General features: G+C 43.8%; 1 protein-coding gene across 1 annotated transcript; it reads left to right on the top strand.

Annotated features, from left to right (window-relative positions):
- Window positions 1-250: 250 nt before the first annotated feature.
- slc35b3 (solute carrier family 35 member B3) lies at window positions 251-9790 on the top strand. Its single transcript, XM_080793585.1, has 10 exons — window positions 251-503; window positions 1570-1791; window positions 2531-2652; window positions 2921-3075; window positions 4582-4689; window positions 5299-5396; window positions 6367-6459; window positions 7045-7156; window positions 7857-7926; window positions 8513-9790. The coding sequence occupies exons 2-10, from the start codon at window positions 1576-1578 to the stop codon at window positions 8655-8657; spliced, it is 1119 nt and encodes a 372-aa protein (XP_080649711.1). The 5' UTR covers window positions 251-503; window positions 1570-1575; the 3' UTR covers window positions 8658-9790.
- The last annotated feature ends 9811 nt before the right edge of the window (window positions 9791-19601 follow it).

Below are 19601 nucleotides of genomic sequence, written 5' to 3'. Positions count from 1 at the left end.
GAAATTGGAAAAGTCTGTTTGGACTAAATACAACAAAGCCTACCTCTGTACCTCATCATGTAGCTGGTACTGTAAACGCTGAAGTGATGGTAAAAAAAAGCATTTTGACTCCGTGCCAAATCATACACGTGCTGCTTCGCATTTGTTTGTATTAGTTGGTTCTCATCATTTCTTGTTGGGTCAGCTGACGGCCTCGGCTGACCAATGAGCGAACAGATCAAAGTTGACAGCGGAGCGGAAGTTGTTGGCTTCCAGGCTAGCAAACTTAGCCTAGCTAGCTAGCATCTAAGCTAAACAACACCAATCGTCACCAATTCACCATCATCATCATTCCACCCGTACGCGTTTCAGTTCGTTTGTCATCGGACGATGAAACATGAAAACGTCCCGATCGCCCCAAAGATGAGGCTGTGACAAACGGGGACATGCTATTTGCCTCTGAAGAAGAGGAAACGCTCTCGTAAAGGAACCCCCGTACAGGGAGGGAGGTGTTGTTGCTGCAGGTTAGCATTACTTGGCTAACATAGCTAACTTAAGTGTGAATACTAGGATAGTTATATCTGGCATTGAGGAAATACTAACCACCCCGTTTAGTCCAAACTAATAATTGCATACGGTAGATGTGGAGGAGGCCGTACGCTGAGATGGCGACATTAGTGTTTTAACTGCTAGCAATTTAGCTTATTAACGAGGTATCGTTAAGCTGTAACACTTAGCCTGTCTGTCTGAATGTTTTTCAACTGCAAATACTAAGCTATGCTCGTCGTCTGCCCCATGAATACATCTTAGCCCAAGATTTAGAGTACTCGTAGGTGTATTTTATCGATTTTGACATTTTCAATCTACGAGTTTTAAGTGTTAATTTATTTGAGGTGTGGGGAACGGCACCAGCTGTCCCATTGGAGCCCCGAACATGTACAAATGCTAAATGGGGTGCTTACCCTGTTGCCCCAAATGTTAGAGAGGCCTACGAGCTTCTTGTGTAATGTACTAGTCCGTAGTTTTCGATAAAGACATGTTTTAATCCCGTTTGTGGCAGAACGCCATTTCCCCCCTCGTTTACTTCCCGTTTCCGTTGAGAGTAATTCCTGCCTTCGCCGGAAGCGCCATCTATGACCATTGGGAACTTTTTATTGATTGAAAATTGTATAAGAGTTTGCAGAATGGGTGCAGGACTGCAGGTCAATACAAAATCTACTAAGAGGATAAAACCAGAAAAATCACTAAGACTTGTTTACATAAGGGCTTTCCATTTTCAACACGATACACAAAAAAAAGAGGAGAAACATGTACAGTATAGAATTATAGGGGTGGAAGACTAACTATTTTTAAATTTGTATACAGGGGCCAGTTTCCAATTGCAAATTGTTTTGAAGTAGGCTAGGGATTCACATTTCTTAACGGCTGTTGGTAGGGCCTTCCACGTTTTAGTGGCATAGGAGCGACAGAATCGGCCGCAAACGGAATTAAAACACTTTCTTCATTGAAAACGTATAGAGACTGACTAACACGTTGCTCTAAAGGTCCAGTCAAGTCTTCATCAGTGTTTTTCCTCTTGCTCCCACCAAGGAAACTATGAGCAAATTTGGCCTAATGGGCTACAACAGCTCCAGGAAACACATCTCCATCTCCATGCCATCGTCCACAGAGGTGATGATGTCGCCCCACATCAAGTCCGTGGAGGAGCTGAGAGTCCTGGGCATCAGCCTGAGCAGCTTCAGCACAGCCACGCAGTTCTTCATCTGCGTGGCCGGAGTGTTTGTCTTTTACCTCATCTATGGATACCTGCAGGTACAGGTTTTAACACGGGGAGTCTTTCTTGACAGACAGGTGTGCTGCTTTCGATAACCTACCCATTTAGACCTGGGGCAGATTCGAGGCAAAAACCACCTTCTAAAACCTAGCCTGGGCCAGCCTGTATGATTTCTGGTCTAGAGGGGCTGGTTCCACCAGGTTTTTTATTAAAAATTAAAATAATAGTTATGTTGCTACAACATGTACGTATAGCAAGTAACAACTAATGAGTCACAGAGGAGCTAGCTTGAAAGGTATAATAACGTAATAAGGTCTAAATGGGTTTAAGGGCAGGTGTTTGTGTCGCCGTGAAATGCCATGTGGTCGAATCTGTCTCAATTTAAATGCTGTAACGCAGGATCTGAGCTATTGTGAAGGCATTAATGGGTTGTGTTTTGTGTGTCTTCTCCTGTTTGTCCATGTAAGCACATTGACATTGCGTTGCGTGTTCGAGTCCCGTTCATAACGACCTTTGCCTTTGCTGCATGTCTCTCCCCTTCTCTCTCTCTCTCCCTCTTTCCTGTCAGTCTTCACTTGATACTATCTATAAAGGCAGAAAAGCCTAAAACAAATCTTTAAAAAACGAAACAGGCAACATGAATAGAGCTGTTGGTTTGCTGTGTTAACACTCATGTTGAAGCAGGGATTGTTGTATTTCAAGAGTTGGCAGACAAACACCAAGAGCAGCACGCGAATGTGTATTTATCTGTAACTCTGTTTGTTTTTGGATTTCCAGGAGCTGATATTTTCTTTGGAAGGTTTCAAGCCTTTCGGGTGGTACCTCACCTTGGTGCAGTTTGGTTTCTACTCCATGTTTGGCCTAGTGGAACTGCAGCTCACGCAGGACAAACGAAGGAGGTACTGTTCGTAACAATGGTCCAATGTCCCTCCGTCATTGACTGTGTCCTGTCCTGTTATTCACGCAGCCTCTGTTTACCCAGGGGATGTTGATTCAGCATGCTTGTTCTAACACCCTGTCTCACAAACGCCGCATAGACACCATAAAGAGATAGAGATTGCTATGGGTTTGAGAATTAATTGTTATTGACATTATTTGAATCTAAGAACCAATTGTGTCTCATGTATTATATAGCAATAGCTTAATTAATTTTCTTTTCTTTGGCAGGATACCTGGAAAGACGTATATGATCATAGCTTTTTTAACAGTGGGCAGCATGGGGCTATCCAATACATCATTGGGATACTTGAATTACCCAACACAGGTCATCTTCAAATGCTGTAAACTCATCCCCGTCATGATTGGAGGAGTGTTCATACAAGGTGAGTCGTCGGCTCATTCACTCATGAATACTAGTGACCTCATGCTGGGCATGTCAAAATAGGAAATCATTCTGTGAAAAAAAGCATACATACGATAACTGGTCCTGAATAACTTTCTTGGGCCACCGGTTTGACACCCCTGGGGGTGAATAGAAGAGGGCCATGTGTAGAGTAGACCCTTGCAACGAGACACCGAGCAACGAGTGGCCAATTGATCCTTTTGATTTGACAATGTCTCTCTTGACTGTCAACAAGGGACGCTTGTGTATTAACCCTGTTGGAACCCACGGGACAAACTTTCCAGATAGCATGACCTACATCTCAAGACAGTCGTCACCTAATTCTTTGAAGCAGCGACCACTTAATATCAACATGCACTACCTTTTGTTTTCCATCCACGCCACGTCTCTCTCTCCATCTCATCTTGGTTCTGTCTTTTCTTTCATCCTCATGCCAGCCTTCTTAGACAGGGTTCCCTGTGCTCACCCTCAGACAGGTTTTGTACCTCCTCTCCTGTAATGGCAAGGGATGGGTGGTTAGATGTGTGGAGTGGACCTTGGTCCCCTCAGGGGCGCAGTGAGACCCCGTTTACTTAGAATGCAGAGGCAGAAGACGTGAAGACAGAGTTAGAGGGGCGTGGGGTTTTGTTGTGATGTGAGGGCCTTCAAAGGCTACTCTAGAATCAAAGGAGGCCACAGCCAACCTGATGCTGCGTCGCCATGCTGTCCTGCAGGCGTCCGTCCATCATCAGCCTCTCTTCTTTCTCTCATGATCTCTTTCTTCTTTATTTTTTAAATAGTAAATTGTATTTTTATATTTTTTGTTTCATTACGTTTCCCAATGTCTGAGCGTTTAAATGTACTCCCATTGAGCACGCTGCTACAGTAGGCTGCAAAATTATCTCTTTTGCTCTCTCACACAGAAAATGTTATATTTTCCAATGGTTTTTCACCTAATGACAGACTGCATAAACTTTCACTGTGCAAGGAAAGTTTATTTGCATAGCACATCATGTATATGTGCACATTTCAACAATGCTTCACACAAAACATTAAGCAATGTTTTCTGTAGCTTCTAATAACCACTTGAACCCTAGCATATTGTGCGGAAAACATGTACAGAAAAAATAACAGATCCTGTTAACCTCAAGTGATTCCGGCCTAGCCTCCCGTAGCCAGCTTTCATCTGCCTTTGAAATGCACATCCAGGCACATTAAGTCTGGGACGACTTCACAGCCGAAAGTGGTGATAAGCCAACCAGATTCGTCTGGAACCAGGCTATGACCAATCATGGGCCAATATGCAAATATGGGGCGGTGAGAGGGACGAGACTAATATCCATGCAGTGATATTAGTATCGCTATGCGAGACTAATTCCAGCCAACCATATAGGGGTTAAGTGTTTAAACAGTAAACACAATATAATGCAGATGTGAAGGTTGCAGAAGCACTTTTATGATAAAATGTGTGGTTAGATGTGATTGAATGTGTTTGTGCATTCTGCAGGTAAACGCTACAATGTGGCTGACATCTCTGCTGCTCTCTGCATGAGTCTGGGACTCATCTGGTTCACACTAGCCGACACCACAGTAGCTCCCAACTTCAACGTCACAGGTAGGCACTTCCCAAGCAGTGGCCACTGTGAAGTCGCACAGCAAAAACAAGCACTTCTTCTGCTTGTACACGTCAAAATGAAACTCACGTTATGTTTATTTTTTGTATTGATAATACATTAAACTTGTCTAATTATAATCGCCTGACCCGTAGCAGTATCTGACCTGTAGTAGATGGTAATAGTAAATACTAGATTAATATTGTGTTCAATGGCATTCTTGCAGATTATTTTCATAGCTGTATCGTTTTCAGTTTCAGGTCTCACTTGTATTTTGTAGCTGAAACCAGTATGAGTTGGTTGGTTTGTCTGTCCAAAAACCGGAAAGCACAAACCTTTGTTCTAAGTGCAGTTCTCTTGAACAACCTCATTGCTGGAATGCACAGCCATATTTAAGCAACGTAGATCTATATTTTGTGTCGTGTGGCAAAAAATAGCAAGTTTGTACTGTAGATCTTATATTTCTGGCATGAAGCACTACTCGCAGCAAAGTATATTAGATGTTGACATTCTGTGATTAGACAGTGGCAGGTGTTCAAATTCCCACTCTGTGTGTGTGTGTGTGTGTGTGTGTGTGTGTGTGTGTGTGTGTGTGTGTGTGTGGGGTACAGGTGTTATCCTCATCTCCATGGCACTGTGTGCAGATGCTGCCATTGGAAACGTGCAAGAGAAAGCCATGAAACTCCACAATGGCTCCAACTCTGAAATGGTACAGTATATATATTTTTCTTGATTATACATGATGAGTGTTTAATGAAGGGCATGGCATGACTTAAAGGAATGCAGTGTCAGGAATGCCGTGAAGATCAAATAGATCGAAACGTTGTCAGAAGTTTCTTTAGCCCAGCACCCAGCCTGTCGATGTGCGTATTCTACATCCCATTGTTATAGACACTCAAATACTTTCTCTCAACTGATGGAATTTTGATTTACTTGTCCAGTTCCGCCCTCCTTTGCCTTGGTGGTCCTTATTTCTCAACCTGACTCACACATACCACACGACGTACGTGGTGCAGGTATCACGTACAATACCACAAATCTCCTGCAATATATTAATTACCATGTCATCCTGACATTTATTTAAAATTATTCAAACACATAAAATATTTAGACCTGAGGACGATTCTACAAATCTAAATCCTGACAGTTTTCTGACTGGATGTAGATCTCAAACTATTTCATGTCAAGGACCCCCAGAATTATCTGTATTTGTTACTGTGGTACTTAAACCATCTATAAAATAATCATTTTTATTTTTGTATTATAATCACCACCATCAGTCCTACTCCTCCTCCTGCCAAACAATCCCTGCTGACGGGTGCCCCCATTCAGTAAGAGTATGTCACCCGCCCCGCACGGCTTCCATCCCCCAAAACACACGCCGAAATGTGTTCACACAGACGCTCGACAAAGCCGGATGCACTGCGGTCTGACTGGATTCGAACCCCCAGCCATCGCGGTGGTGGGCAGCCACTTTACCACTACGTCACCCGAGCGCCAAAAACAAATACCTTAGTTGACCGGTGTCTACTTGAGCTGCACACCCACCCATGTAACAAAGTGCAATCTTATGTTTTGGTGAATGTTCCCCCTAGAATAGGGATGCTACTGTATAGGTTCAAGTGGTCAACAGGCTTTGGCTGGGAAAGTGGTAATTGTGTTTTTCCTGTGTGTCCCAGGTACTGTATTCCTACTCCATAGGGTTCGTCTACATACTGGCAGGCCTGTCGAGTGTGGGTGGGCTGGGCTCAGCAGTGGCATTCTGCTCAGAGGTGAGTGTATCTCAACAGAATAGATGGCCCTCAGCACCTAAACATTGTGGGCGCCTCAATGATTCCAACATGCTTTAACATTTGACATTCATGGCCTATTATTATTGCTACAAATTGCTGCAAAACATGTGTCTAGCGAGTCATTATGGGCACAAAGGGTACATTTAGGTCTGATAATGAATTACTTTACATTACTCTTTTTACATTGACTCTTTCTGTATCCACTCTCAATGTTAATGTAACCCTCTGGAGTATGTTTCTCCCGTTACGTTTCCATGTGCATTTGAATGACTCCTTCAGTCAGTTAATTCCAGGTAGAACACAGTTTTTCAGTTTTTTAATTTTGTTTTTATTTGGTGATTGTTTTCTTGTACAACCTAGCTTCTATGCCTATTGGGCCTGCTCAGTGTCAACCAGTGGGTCTGTGTTGCTTTTTAGAGTCATCATATATTTAGTAATACATTATATTATTATACTAGCTTATGCATATAAATTAAGTTGAATCTTTTTCATTTATCTTTTTAATCTAAAATGAGAATCCAGGGGTTGTAACAGACTCTGTGTGTGTGTGTGCTCTGATTCCAGCATCCAGTGAAGACCTACGGTTATGCATTCTTCTTCTCACTTACGGGCTATTTTGGCGTGTCCTTTGTGTTGGCATTGATCAAGCTCTTTGGGGCCCTGGTTGCAGTCACAGGTGGGAGAAACTGTTCAGCCAAACAAATAGAGTAGAATAGAAACATCATTGTCTATATTTATATCTATTTGAGAAATGTAGAGCCACTCTGGTGCAGGACAAACAGAAGATCAGCAAGTTGCAGACCGACAGTGATGCACTATTAATTGAAAAAAGATTGCGATCTAGATTCAGACACCTATGAGATCTAATTTCTAAATTTGAGCAGGTATCGTGCAGCACAAGTTTGCTGTCGATTCATTTTAGTTACTTTAGTTTGCTAGAAGAGAGGGACTTTAAGAGAGGCCAAGCACTTTGATGTTGTCTGTTTAAAGCCACAGTAGTTGGCTCCAGGTGCCACAACAAAAGTCAATAAATATTTTCCTGGAAAATGTTTGAATCGTAATTCCTGTGGAGGAAAATCGAGATTCACATTTGGGCAAGAATCGTGCAGCACTACAGACTGTGGAGACTTGCTCCCACTGTTTATTGTCAGTAGACAGTGGGAGCAAGTCTGGCAGCGGGTGGACTTTATTATGTTTGACATGTGGAAATATGCGGTTGGCTTCACTGCAGCACATCTAAAAACAACAGACAAAATCCCCATTATTGAGGTTTTCCTGCTTTCTTTGTGTTCATCTCACTAAGTGAATTAACTGATCTTTATTAACGTGAATTTACTGATCTCCTAACTGTTGTCTGGCCTTTGTGCTCCTCGCAGTGACCACTGGGAGAAAGGCCATGACCGTCGTCCTGTCGTTCATGTTCTTCGCAAAGCCCTTTACTTTTCAGTAAGTATCTTCAGTTCAACTTACGACTTACTACATTTTTTTATTTTTTGCCTTCTCTAGATGTCCAGTTCAACTTACGACTTACAACTTACATGCCCTCGTCTCTGGTCCTACGTCGAAAGACCATATTTTTGTCTGTTAAAGAATGTGCACTTCGTGAGCCCTGCCACACATACACTTTTTGGAAACAGTGTTTGACCTTGGTCTCCTCCCCCCGGACATCCAAACCATGCCTCAGTCTGTTTTTCACCGAACTTGAACTTCACTGACCTGCCTCTAACTCGCTCTCACTCCACCATGCAGTCAAAGAGCACCCTGTGTTCTCCACCTCTTTTCCTCCATCACTACTACACAACACACACACATTCTCTCCTGTGCACATGCACATACTATTCATACACATGTACTGTATGCATACACCTACACACTCACACAAAGGGTAGTAGCATACAAAATAATTGAAAATTAAAATTAAATTATGTAATTGTTCAAGTTTCAACTCTTTTCAAGCCTCTCTGTGCGCTGGTGGAGGACTGTTGAACAAACCATTAAAGTTCTCTCTCTCTCTCTCTCTCACACACATCAGGTACATCTGGGGAGGCCTGCTGGTGCTCTTTGGCATTTTCCTGAATGTTTACAGTAAAAACAGCGACAGATTTCCTGCAGTCAAGGACCTAGGGAGCTGGCTGCTGACCAAGAAGAAAGTCCGACTGCTGTCGCAAAACGTATAGAAGCGTGCAGCAACAGTGTCAAAGTCATGTACTGAGGCATAAATCTCCTCAGACAGAGTACGCCCACCTCTCTCTGGGGACATTTTGGAGATTATGCCCCAGCTCTCAGCCTCATTACCATCGACACACAGTACGGCCAGTGGCGTAGTCAAGCGGTGTAGACGCCGGACGGGCATACAGGATATGCCCTCCTCTCACTCTGCCAAATAGACTATACCAACTCAGCCTAATAACCATTCATGGCCATGAAATAAAGATGGGATGGGCCGGTATCCCGTCATGTTCTGCCACTACACCATGGGTGTAGAACGTCGGTACAAAGAGAATACAGAGAGAATTGGAACAAAGATAATTCTAATTCCACGCGCAGAACAGAAGAAGAGGCTGTGACATTTTTAAACATGGACCTGTCAATGTCAAAGACGATGCTCTACAGAAACATTCCCAAAACGGAGGACGATGGACTTCCTGGGGACCTTTTTTTTTAATAAAGACTATTTAAAAATAAAAAAGAAGGGAATCCAGAGCCTTAGCTAACCAAATTGCACAGTTTTGCACTGGAAGTGACCTGTACACTTTAGAGAATGCACAGATCTAAAATATAAGAAGGAAAGACTGGAGAACTGAGAGCCTTGTTCATCTAACGTGTTAAAATTGAATACCAGCCCCATCGGAGACATTTTCATACATTTGCATGTGCCAGAGACACAGGGGAGGTGGTTTATTCAATCAGTCTTGATAAAAGTGGCTTTTCTCATGCTTTATTTGTAATTTATATCTGACTGTGTGTTAAAACTTGATGAAATATGTGACATTAACATTTTGGGAAGAAGGAAGTCATGTCAATTGACACAATTAGCTAATCATTTGTTTGGGTGAAAGGGTATCACTCTTTTCTTTTTGCATTAAAAACAAACTGAGAAATGTATTTTTAGAGCTTATCAATGTGTGTTTGACGTGCTAGCCTTCCCCTGCTCTCTCCACACACCACTACAGAGAAGAGTTGAAATTTTGCCAAACTGTGTGTGTGTGTGTGTGTCTGTTTATCTACCCGCTGGCCCCAGGCGTGTTTGATTAGCAGTCCTGAAAAAAAGATAGCCGTGCTAGACAAAAAATAAACAGTATTCTCTGGGCCTGGGCTTTGCTCCTCTTTTGGATCAACACTTTGTGTTTGTTCACAAACGTTCATGGTTTGACAAATTGACAGTGTGTCCATCATTTCAATGGCAGTCGATGTTCTCTGGGATTATGGCGTCGATAAAGCTCCGTGTCTTTGCTGATCTGCTTATTGGTGTGAGGGATTGGAGAGAAGACTAATCCTGGAGGAGGTCTGACACAGGGGTGGGAAACTTTGACGATGGAGAGAGCCACTATATTTCCACAGTAACTCCAGAGGGCCACATTGTATATTACATTACTGTCATAGCAAAAATAGCCGATCTACAAGCTCAAAACGCGTCGCACTTTGACGTGTTTTGAACTTATAGATCAGCAAATTTTGCTATTATTTGAATTGAAGTCCTGATTCTTTTTTTGCTATTTTTGAATTTGTGCCTTGAGATTTGTATTTGCCAACTGGCTTGGGCACAAAGTTTGAAAATCAAAGTTGAACATAATGTCCTTGGCTTGCTGTTGAACTAATCCAGTTGTTTGGATCCAGAGGGGATTGAGGTAAAACATTGGTTGTGGCTCCTGATAATCTACAGAACCCACATAGTTTTAGGTGACATACAATTTCTCATTCAGTTCCTGAAAATGGCAACAACAAAAAAAAAGAATCCCCTGTCCTAAGCTAATTACATGGTAGCCAAGCAAGGCATGTGTGATAAGTAATTGGTTGTAAACCATCAAAAGGTCCAACAAAGCAAATAATCGAGTTGGCGGGGGTTGGAAGTGTTTGAGAAAGTCTTTTGTTTTGTCCTTGATGATGGCGTGTGTGTGTGGGCATGTCCCTGACTGACTGCCATAACTTGGTGTGAAATGACAGAGATTTGCCAGCTCGGCAGGGGGTGGCAGAGCGTGGCTCTGTCTGTGATCCTAATAGAGGCCCAGATATTACAGTCTTGACTTCCAGGCGGGAAACCCAACACTGGGCCAATTAGTAATTTGGTTTTTCATAAAAACTTGGCAGCTTCCACAGGATGACAAGCTGACAGAGGGCCTTTCTGCTCTAGGGGCCCCTTGGCTCACAGCTACAGTAGATCAGAAGACATAATGCACATATACACACACACACAGACGACCGTTCAGTTTTTTGTTTCAACGCAAAATGAGTATACGGTTTCACAGTGGTCTTGATATCGGAAGGTCGCTAGTTCGTATCCCCGGACCGGCACGTTAAAATTACCACCGCTGAAGTGCCCTTGGACAAGGCATTGAACCCCTAACATGAAATGTTCTATGAGCAGGGCCTGGCTGTAAACCAGTTCTTGAGCTTAGTCCAGTTACCCTGGGTAAACATAGTACCTTTCCTTTCCACACATTGGCACCGTGTCACCCGGTAAAAAAACAACACGAAATCGCTATGGGATGTGTGCTTGTTTGGGCTGAACATTTAGCAGTCACATATACTGTCCCGTATCTAAAATAACATATTTCCCAGGTTCCCAAGTTATTTTTTTTATAATGCTGTATGATGCACCGTACTGTAGTAGTAGTCTACTAAACTAATGCTTTTCTGCGACTGAGAAAAAGAGTCCACTGGTGCTGGAGACGTGTTACATTTTACACAGTCCCATTATACACACCTTAGAGTTGCAGTACGCCATACTTCTTCAATGCTGGGGGAACGGGTCATTCCTCTCCCAGCTCCCTGAAAGGTCATTATGGGATAGGAATGCCCAGTTGACCCACGGCAAAGTACATCATTTGTCTTCGCCGCCATTGGAACACGCCTCCTAACAAAAGAAGGCTGACCCCTGTTAGAACGCTTCGGATTTTCGCTCATTTTTCAAAATCATGTCAGGGCCTCTCTTACAGCATTGTTTGCCGTGCAAAAGACTAGCAGTGCAGTAATCACTCGAGTGATTTTCTCCAGGTCGCTCAAATTGGAAAAATGCCTCTGTGGGTTCTACCGTGTCCGTCTTCATCATCGTATCAAAATGTGTGGAGTGGAGAGGATATAAATTGAACATGAACATAACTTTTGACTAAATCATTGATATTACAAACATGACGAAGTGAAAGAGTGAAAGATGTGGCCTGTTCCAGATATGGGATGGGACAATAATAATTTACCGTGATACAAAACGTTCACGTTAATCATATTTGCAGATGTCCTCTACTCTGTCATACACTGGAATCAATTACGGTAGTTTTTGATGAGCTGCATATATCCAGCTCAGCAAAAAAAGAGTGTACTTGGTGCAAAAATTGTCAATATACAATGTGTAGATCGGCATTTCTTTGCTGAATGTTCCCCCCCAAGAATACCGGTAGATATGATATAGTACTTTAATGTCAGTTCACACTGAAATTTGTCTTGATATAGTGCAAAGAGTTTTAGTTAATGATAATAATTTTGGCAATTATGGGATGAGCACTTCCCTTCTCGTAAACATATAACCTTGTAATTCTACCAGTCTATAACTGGAAAGTAGCCACTGTGAAATCAACAGTTACATTAGAATGTTCAGTTCTAACCTGTAAAGGCTGGTATTGTGTTGATAAAATCTCTTTTCCCTATCTCATTCTCTCTCCCTCTCTCCTTCCGCCTTCCATCCCCTCCCCTCCCATATTTTCTCCCTGTCCTCTCCTTCCCTCTCTTTCCTTTCATCCTTCTTACACTCCACCTTTTTCCATCATACCCGCCTGCACGCGCACACACGCACACGCGCACGCGCACACACACGCACACGCACACGCACACGCGCGCACACACACACACACACACACACACACACACACACACACACACACCTTTTCTTAATGTCAGCCGTTTACCTGGGCCAGCCGACCTCTGCTCTCGTCTGGCTGTGGCCCTTCCTAATAAATAATGGGAGGTTGTCCGGGGCTCATCACCGCAGCAAATAGGATGCTATATAATATGCGGGTCCACTTCAGAGAGGCTGCCATATAATATGTGGTCCAGTGGAATGGCCACAGCGGGGAGGGCTGGCAGCCCATTCATTATGGGTGCACGGCACTTCAGCAGAGAGGGGGAGGTGGGCAAAGTGGCTAGGTGAGAGATACACACTCACACTTGTACGCACATGCGTGCACGCACACAGGATCATTGGGGGAATTATGTGGACTCACACACACACACACACACACACACACACACACACACACACACACACACACACACACAGTCTCACTTGTCCTTGGGCCCAGATAGGGTATTAAAGAAGAGATACACTCGCACATAAGGTAGCTTACTGTTGGGAGTGGCGACCGCAGAGGTTAGACTGTATTATTGATTTATTTTTGATAGTTGGGAGATGTTATCAATCTGACTGATACTACTAGGATATCAGAACTGAAGCCACACACACACACACACACACACACACACACACACACACACAGTGGTTTGTTCCTCCTATTCGTTAGATACATTTCTTGCATATTCTTGTCATGTAGCACTCCTTTTTACTCCTTTTTTAATGAAATCTGCCTTTAATGTGATTGGTATATTGCAAAAAAATTATAATAAAGTTGCCAAACTCTGAAACACAGTGAACAAACACTTTTGTCCCAGCCCTTCCTTACTCGTTTCATTTCAGCTCCTTCCTGAAGAATAGAGAACCGCAACTACCAATATCTACGAGCAACTTTACAGAAAAAGAAGCCCAAAGTTGTTGCTTACAATAAGCAGACATGGCAACACTGTCTCTACCCCCCACCTCCGCACACACACACACACACACACACACACACACACACATAATATGATGGCCATCTGCTAGGCTGAGCCATGCTTCCCAAAAGCCCCCGGGCTGAATGTTTATCCATCATCCTCCTCTCTCAAACTCCTGTAAGGATGCAAAACATATCAGCCACCATCACCGCTATACAATTAGCACAGGTGCTGCCGCGCCGTAAAGTGATCAGGAGAAATGGGAGGAAACATAATTGAAGTGGATTAGCCCATTTTGGGCGGGATCCCCTTTTGGTGTTCATAGCATTACGTTATGCTTTAGCTATTGGAAAAATAGCAGATCTACAAGCTCATAGCGCGCCACCGAGTGGCGCGCTACGAGCTTGTAGGTCTGCTATTTTTGAAAAATCGAAGAAGAACGACCGACATAGAAACATAGCTTTTTCAGAAAACTGTCAGGATGTAGAAGACATTTATAGAATCTGATCTCAGGTCAGAATGGGTTAGAGCGAGGAGGTGGGGGGGGGGGGGGGGGGGCTTGGACCGCAGCCCCCTTTCTGTAGCGTTGTTGGAAAATGACTGCGCTGTGATTAAAAAATGCTGCAGAGCACTAAGCTGGTGAAAAGGAAAACTCCTTGGCAAGGACTTTTCATTTTTAACAGCTGTCTAGTTTATGTTTTTTCCTTTTTTCCCCTCATATCTCTATGAATGTGGTCCAGTGAAGTTGAAGTATACACTTGCGTAATGTGTGATTATGCATTGCATAACCGCTGCTATAGGAACTTTATTCTAGGCTACTGTAGTGTACATGCATTGAAAATTCACTACTAAAGGCCAGGAGTTTTTAACTGTGTAGTATTTTTCATTCTCTAGCTATAGGAGCTAGTGCTGCTGCTGTGTGTGTGTGCATGCGTGTCTGTGTTACAATAAGGACCAGAGCATATGACAAATCATCATGATATTTGCACTGTCAGCATCTGCCAAACAACACAGCAGCAATGATCTCCACAAACATTCTCTCTCTCTCTCACACACACACAGTCACACACACACACACACACACACACACACACACACACACACACACACACACACACTCGCGCATGTGCACGCACGCTCCTGTGAGGACTTCAGCAGCGGCGAGAGCTGGGCCGAAATATTCTGCAGCAGTCACTCATGAAGAGGAATTCTTAATAATAAATATCCAGCCAATAATGAATGTGCTGCCGGCTGCCGTTGTCTTCAGGGCATAATATCTAATTTCCTCACAATGTTTCATATCCCTACTCCTGCATGTCGACACAGTCCATCATTACACCCCAATGCAGGTTCCTATCACTTTTTATTTATTTTTTCAAATCAATATATAAATCAGAGTCCGGACGGCCTGTTACAGATGAGATACAATAAATTACGGGGGGGGGGCGGACCAATGCAGAATGTTAACCCATTCTGGGCGGGAACCCCTTTTGGTGTTTGGTGTGAGCTTGTAGGTCTGCTATTTTTGAAAAATCGAAGAACGACTGACATTTTTAGAATCTGATCTCAGGTCAGAATGGGTTAATCAGACCAGTTGTGTGTCCAGTGGAAACCTCGTATGAATCTGATCTCAGGTCAGAATGGGTTAACGGCAAGCGACGGGCGAGGAGAGTCCCATGGGTGCCCTCTGGTTTGCACCGTGAGAGGAGGAGAATCTCCTACTAAGCTTTGCATTAAATCAAACTTAACTTGAATATTACTCAGCGCTGTTTTCTTCCCTTTTAATACAAAAGGAAAGCCGATTGTATAGCTCTCGTCTAAAATATAGGTCTGACAGGATTCCACCCAATGGCGCTATAGATGGATCAGTGAAGGTCTTTTCTATCCTAGCTGTGGCAATTTGGCCGAACTGTACATGTGCTATTTGCAGAAAATGTATGAGATGAAGGGCGATGCATGAAAGTCAAGGCTCCTTTGCATTGTGGTCCTAATTGTAACAGAAAAGAAGTCTTAATGGCATGGGATTCACCAATGCCATCTATCTAGCTACCATTTCCTTTTTAATCATGTCACCGGGCCCCCCCAGTATTCAGTTTTGCATCCCTCCCTACCAGGCATTCGTTTTCAACCCAACCGGGGACACAAAATGGAGCAACGAAGCCCCAGTGATCCTTCACACACTGGTCGCAGTGTGTGAGTCACCTCCCTTCTACTCCAAGCTCAGCCATTTGGAAAAACTGAAGGGGTTAGGGGACGGAGAGGTAGAAAGAATCGGGGGGACGAACAGGAGAAAAAAAAGGCAGGTGAAATAGAGCATGGAGAACAAGGGAAAGGGAGGTCACCAGCCTTTAGAAACCCTGCGCTGCCATGTTGAATCCTCAGAGCAGAGACACAGAGGAGCAGAGGCCAGCCAGTCGGCTCAGGCATAGACCCAGAACATGAAGGGTGGACTCAGAGGGCACTGAGGCGCACGCGGCCAAAGAAAGAAACACACACAGAAGCGCGCGCGCACACACACTCACTCACGTGCACACACGCACAGAACGGATACCTGGGCACGGCAATCTGCCACTATCAGCTGGGGAATATGCTACCATCAGGGCCCATAACGTCAGAGCCCACCTTTAGCGCTGACACCGCATGACATGCATATGTGCGGAGAGGCGCTGTGAGGCGGTGTTAGGCCGGGCCAGCAGCAGCAGAGGTTTGAGGGAGATGCCTAACGACAGTGGTCTGTCTGTGTGTGTGTGTGTGTGTGTGTGTGTGTGTGTGTGTGTGTGTGTCTCGTGTGTGGTGGGGGGGGGGGGGGGGGGGGGCTCCACATGCAAGATAAGAAAAAAAGAGAGGTCCTCTGCACTGAATGGCAAAAGCAATAAGCGTGTGTGTGTGTGTGTGTGTGTGTGTGTGTGTGTGTCTGTGTGTGTGTGTGTGTGTGTGTGTGTGTGTGTGTGTGTGTGTGTGTGAGAGAGAGGGGGTGGTTTTGAATACATGGAGAGACAGAGAGAGGAGGGATGGCATGGCCCCTCATGGCTTCAAGGTAGAGCAAAGGGCAGAGGAGGAGGGAGAGGATTTGGAAAAAGACCAATAGCGATGCTTGGCAGTGACAGTGGATGGAGGAGGGTACAGTACAGCACAGTATGTGTAGGAGAGTTTTCTTAGTAGGTTAAACATCTACATACTATGTGTACTGTATGTTGTTTTTAGATGGGTGCTGGTTTGATTTGCAGATCCTTAGCCTAAACTCCTACAGTGTACGCATATTGTTGCAGAAACCACTTTTTACTTTATGTTTACTTTGTGTTTTTGTAAATTAATGGCCCGCTTGATCATACTACAATATCACACAAAATAGCTATAATCAAGATCAAAATGCCGCACAGCTTGAGCTTTATGTGGATCTGCTATATTTGAAAAAAATACTGTTTTGGACATGAGGTTTCCACCCGACAGCAACGACATGTACTGTACTGTAGGCTATGACAAAAGGCATGGCATAAACTCCAACCTTGCACTTTGTAAGTCACTCTGGATAAGAGTCTACTAGAAGCCACAAAAAACAGCAACAACAAAGAATTTACTATTATGTAACCAAGAATGGACTAAAAATATACTGTATATTCTTATTTACAAGGATCGACAACCTGGCAGGATGCAACAATGGAATGGATGTCTGGACAGAGGAAACACACACAATATAAATTAAATAAAATTCATGACATTAGCCCAAAGCTAAGTCCAAAGTGTCTCAATGTTGTGCATTGAGTTTTATTTCTACTTGGTTTCGTACATTTCCAAACAAACAGACTTTATCAGGCAGTTCATTCAACCTCAGACAAGTCTCAGATTGTACAATATATGCAAATAAATAACATATATTAAACAAGAAAACTAAATTGGATGCTTCATTTTGAAAGATGATCTTTTTCCATCTCTGATAATCGTCAGGGAGTGGGAATTGAATGTCATTTTTTTTCTTTCTTTTGAACACATGCATGTAGGCAACCTGGGTAAAAAAAAATCAAACCAATAAAAAAATCATTTGAATTAGCTTTGCTGTACATTAATGTAGAAGACCATAATGCTCAGCAATGCACCGAAGACACGTACTGTATAATGCAGAGCTCACGACAATTATTGACGTCAAAAGGAATATCCGCTCAACCATTGTAAGACGGAGCGCCGTACCTTAAACCATGTGAATGTTTTTGAACAATTGCACATCTTTTAACGCAACGCTGGGGAAACGAGATCTCATTTAAAAACAATAGCCGAGCAGAAGGCAGTTGTTCTAATGTGGGGTGTGGGGGGGGGGGGGTATAAAGAATAAATAATCTAGTTGTCTGCGGTGCCGAACGCAAAGCAATTTAACGCATCAGTGGCGGTCGCCTATTAATTTCCCGTAGAAGGAGCGGGAGGGGGGGGAGCCCATGAGCGCCGATCGGAGGGACAACATGGACGCATCGTGTATCACTTTGCAGCCCAACAAGACACACACACACAAGAAAATGCACACACTCACAGACACAGCATACCTACGTGCATAAATATACGTGGATGACTGGATGTGCATGCGCAAAGCCTATAGGGAAAATGCACAAAGTAGTGGCAAACACAACGCCACCACAATTTTAATCATGCCATTGATTCTCACAATGTCAGTGGATGCATGGGAGAGGAGAGGAAGGTGGCATGGATTATGTCTAATGATAGTGAATTAATAAGGAAGGCTTAGAGATAGAGTGGCCCATATGTGGAACTTGTCCTTAGGGCCTCGCATCAATAATAAGCCCCACAGGCAAGGCAGGGGGCTCCTAGCTTGCCGTTGCTATATGCATGCACTGGAAAATCCCAGTACGCTGTAATTAGGTATACAACGTCTGACCCATCCCCTGATTCACAAACAACTGCAGAAGGCATGACACCATCGGTATCTCTGGCACGGATCCAGACAACAACAACACCCTGCACGCCGCCATGGGAGGAAAAGCAATAGGGAGAGGGGGAGAGAGACAGAGAGAGAGAGAGAGAGGGGGGGGTACAATGAGAGACAGAAAGAGAAATGGGCACACAAAGAGAGATAGATAGACATAAAAGAGGAAAAGGTCATGCGGTAGCATGATAAATCCAGAGGTATTTGGACGTAGACCAGAAACGGTTGCTGGTCCCACCAGACCACGGTGGTCGTAGGTACTACTGTAGGCACCCAGGGGCATTGGCAAGACACCAAAAACAACAACATGGCCAATAGAACGCTGTAACAAAATATATATATTGCATGTTTACTGCACAGTATGGGGCTCCACCCCAGGAGGGATTTTTTTTGGTTTAACCACATGAACCCCTAGCGTCCCCCTACTTTCTGCACGTGATAATAGGCTAACACTTTACTTGGCAAAAAACAAACAAAGAAGAACATTCAGACCAAAATAGTCAATCTGCGCGAGCTCACATCATGGTGGGTTGTGACATGCACAATGTGAGCTTGTAGGCTTATTGTCGGTAGAAAGATGTGGTGTTGAGGGACAGAAGCAAGGGTAAAGACCCCTGGGCAGTGGGAGACCTGGTCAATGTAGTTTATAGGGTTTAACAATTAAAGTGCTTAAAACCCTCACTAGGGTGGCCAGATAATTACCTGCCGACCTGATCATTTGAGAAATGTTGCATTACCTTATTGTCTCCACCAGGCCGAAGGGATGGGGAGAGAGTATGTTTGGTCTGTTACCAGCTAGTTAACCCGGTCGATGCCAAACTTTGCACACACACTCCCTGGATGCCAACGATGAACCTCTGCCTCAAATTTTCCAGAACGGCCTGTTATAGCGCCACCAGGAGGCCGACGTTATATTACTCCTCCAGATTCTGTCCAAAAATCCTGCAAATCGTTACACACCAGATAGTCATGTGTTCAAGACGGATATGTGCGATATTTCATATTCCATCCTAATTGGCTAAATTGGCTTTCAAAGTTTGCAGGATTTGCCCGTTTTGAACAAAAAGCCTCAAATCATGAATGCAGCGTGCAATCTACGTGAAATCTTTCACAGACTTTCCTACTAGGCTATCAGAACACTAGTTCTGCATTAGATGGCTCTGCATGGTGAAGATGCACTTGGCATCAAAACGCCACTCACTGCTGCAGCATT

Source organism: Protomyctophum bolini (genome assembly GCF_963924005.1).
Source record: "Protomyctophum bolini genome assembly, chromosome: 21".
Taxonomy (NCBI): domain Eukaryota; kingdom Metazoa; phylum Chordata; class Actinopteri; order Myctophiformes; family Myctophidae; genus Protomyctophum; species Protomyctophum bolini.
This window is presented reverse-complemented; position numbering and strand designations above follow the sequence as displayed.